At 36.4% G+C, this 2,768-nt stretch overlaps 1 protein-coding gene across 1 annotated transcript; it reads left to right on the forward strand.

Moving 5' to 3' along the window:
* Positions 1 to 1,683: 1,683 nt before the first annotated feature.
* Positions 1,684 to 2,231, forward strand: LOC103610071 (uronyl 2-sulfotransferase-like). The gene has a single exon (XM_008594314.1). It carries the CDS (start codon positions 1,698 to 1,700, stop codon positions 1,959 to 1,961), a length of 264 nt encoding a protein of 87 aa, XP_008592536.1. The 5' UTR covers positions 1,684 to 1,697; the 3' UTR covers positions 1,962 to 2,231.
* Positions 2,232 to 2,768: the final 537 nt, after the last annotated feature.

Genomic DNA, 2,768 nt, shown 5'->3' on the forward strand with positions numbered 1-2,768 from the left:
ACCAAGAGGAAGGGGACCAGGGAGTTACTGCTTAATGGATACAGAGTCGTTTGGATTGATGAAAGGATTTTGGAAATACTGATGATGGTTGCACAACATTGGGAATGTAATTAATGCCACTTTAAAATAGTTAAAATTTTATGTTTTATATGAGACATTTGTATGTTATTAGGCATTAAATATAAAATATATAATATGTTGTGTTAAGCAGAACTACAAAATTAATATAAAACTAAACAGATTTTAGTTATATATATTTTACCACAATTTTAAAAACCATTTAAAATTTACAGCAGGTAAAGTATGATAAGCTAACTACGCTGGTTTAAAAAGACATGATTATTAATATCTAATCAGAAAAAAGTAATTGTTTGCATTCCAAGGATAATTTATATTATAGGTAATAAATATATAATCAGTATTTGTGATGCTAGAGAGCTTGTAAATAAGAGAGGTAGAGGGAAATTATATTGCATTTTATATATGTGACAAACAGATAAGAATTAATTAGTGGAAAAAATTTACAACAGTTAATGTTATATTTAGGAAATCTAACAGTCATTTCTTTACTTTTCTGGACAGATGCACTGTTTTTTTGTATGTTTGTTTTAATGGTATTTTAACATTTACTTGTACATATTTGTGGGGTACAGTGTGTTGTTTCAATACATGCATACACTGCACAATGATTCACTTAGGGTAGATAGCATAGTTTAAATGCAAATGAATTTTGTACCAAATGAAATTTTATGTCAATATTTTAAATTTTTTTTAAAAGCCAAGGTTGTTAGAAAGTAGCAAGACAGCTCTTATCTGCCTCCTTCTGAAGGTAAGCCCTCTACTCACGTAGTAGGAAATGAAGGAGGAGAAAGTAATTGTTTGCACTCCAAGGATAATTTATATTATAGCTAATAAATATATAATCAGTATTCGTGATGCTAGAGAGCTTGTAAATAAGAGAGGTAGAGGGAAATTATATTGCATTTTATATATGTGACAAACAGATAAGAATTAATAAGTGGAAAAAATTTACAACAGTTAATGTTATATTTAAGAAATCTAACAGTCATTTCTTTACTTTTCTGGACAAATGCACTGTTTTTTTGTATGTTTGTTTTAATGGTATTTTAACATTTACTTGTACATATTTGTGGGGTACAGTGTGTTGTTTCAATACATGCATACACTGCACAATGATTCACTTAGGGTAGATAGCATAGTTTAAATGCAAATGCATTTTGTACCAAATGAAATTTTATGTCAATATTTTAAATTTTTTTTAAAAGCCAAGATTGTTAGAAAGTAGCAAGACGGCTCTTATCTGCCTCCTTCTGAAGGTAAGCCCTCTACTCACGTAGTAGGAAATGAAGGAGGAAAAATGGGTTGACTTTGCTGTTCAAAAGAATGCGTAACTTACAGTTAACAATTGGATGGTGATCCAATTGCACGGTTCACATTCCATGAAAAGGAAATCAGATAGTTTGTGTTTAGTTAACTAATGTCATTAACACCTAGAATATGGGGAAATCTTTCCAAATATTGTCAGGAACCCTTTTCTCCCTTCTATTACTTGGATGTTTAGTTTCTTTCTCTAGGTGCTTCCAGTATTATGCAGGTAAGTCAGGTCTTCACCATTATTCCTTCTAAGCTAAAGCATTGCACATGATTCTTTTCCAGAGCATAGGAAACTTGGAAACATGACTGTGACCGTAAAGAAGACTGTCCCCTCTCCTGAGGCCGTGCAGATTCTCTACCAGCGCATGAGATACGAGTACGCATTCTACCACTACGTCAAAGAGCAGTTCCACCTGCTGAAGCGCAAGTTTGGACTGAAGTCTCACGTCAGCAAGCCCCCTCTGAGGCCACAATTCTTTATTCCAACTCCACTGAAAACCGAGGAGCCGATGGATGACGAGGAACAAGATGATGAAAAGTGGCTAGAAGATATTTATAAGAGGTGATGCCAGCACTGTGTTGTCTCCATGGCTTTATCTCCCTTTTCCAGAAAGTTTTTCGTTTGGGGAAGAAAAATCCTTACAGGACTAAATTAATGCTCGGGTGCATTAAAAAGAACAAAACATACCCACATGTTGGGGTCATTGGGAGATGCCCGGTTTTGCGGGTTTTATTTGTTTAATTTTATTCTGTGTTTTTTTATTGGCTCCTTGCATCTTTCCCAGGTATACCAGATGGCTCCATCACAAGATGTCTTGTCACAAAATAGTTTCCCCTACCCCCACCTCAGCCCCAGTATGATGGGAGAAGGAAAAGTGATATAGCCCATGGCTAGGTATACCAGATGGCTCCATCACAAGATGTCTTGTCACAAAATAGCTTCCCCTACCCCCACCTCAGCCCCAGTATGATGGGAGAAGGAAAAGTGATATAGCCCATGGCCCAGTAACTTATCACTTGTAAATCACTTGTAAAAATATTACCTCAGTGGTAGGAGACACCCAGACTTGTATATTTCGGTAGAAATACAAAACCACTTCAGAGACCAAGGAATCTACTCCAGAAGGATCTAAGAGGAGAAGGTAAGACAAATAAGGTATCAAAAGGGAGGATGGCCCTGGTTAAGTGGTTTCTACCCACATGGGTAGAATTCTGCCTCTGGTCCATCTCAGGGGACACCTTCACCAGGAGCAGTGTACTTATCTCTGAAAGAGCAAGTCGGTTTGTGCCACATCCCCAACCAATCTGAAGCCTGGAGTACCTTTCAAGGTCAACATGCATGGCAAGCTCCCTTTGGGATATTCCATCTCCAA

This window comes from Galeopterus variegatus, unplaced genomic scaffold (assembly GCF_000696425.1).
Source record: "Galeopterus variegatus unplaced genomic scaffold, G_variegatus-3.0.2 Scaffold10550, whole genome shotgun sequence".
NCBI lineage: Eukaryota > Metazoa > Chordata > Mammalia > Dermoptera > Cynocephalidae > Galeopterus > Galeopterus variegatus.

What these genes read in the sequence shown, in the direction of transcription:
- LOC103610071 (XM_008594314.1), top strand. Translation starts at nt 1,698, where the DNA reads ATGACTGTGACCGTAAAGAAGACTGTCCCCTCTCCTGAGGCCGTGCAG.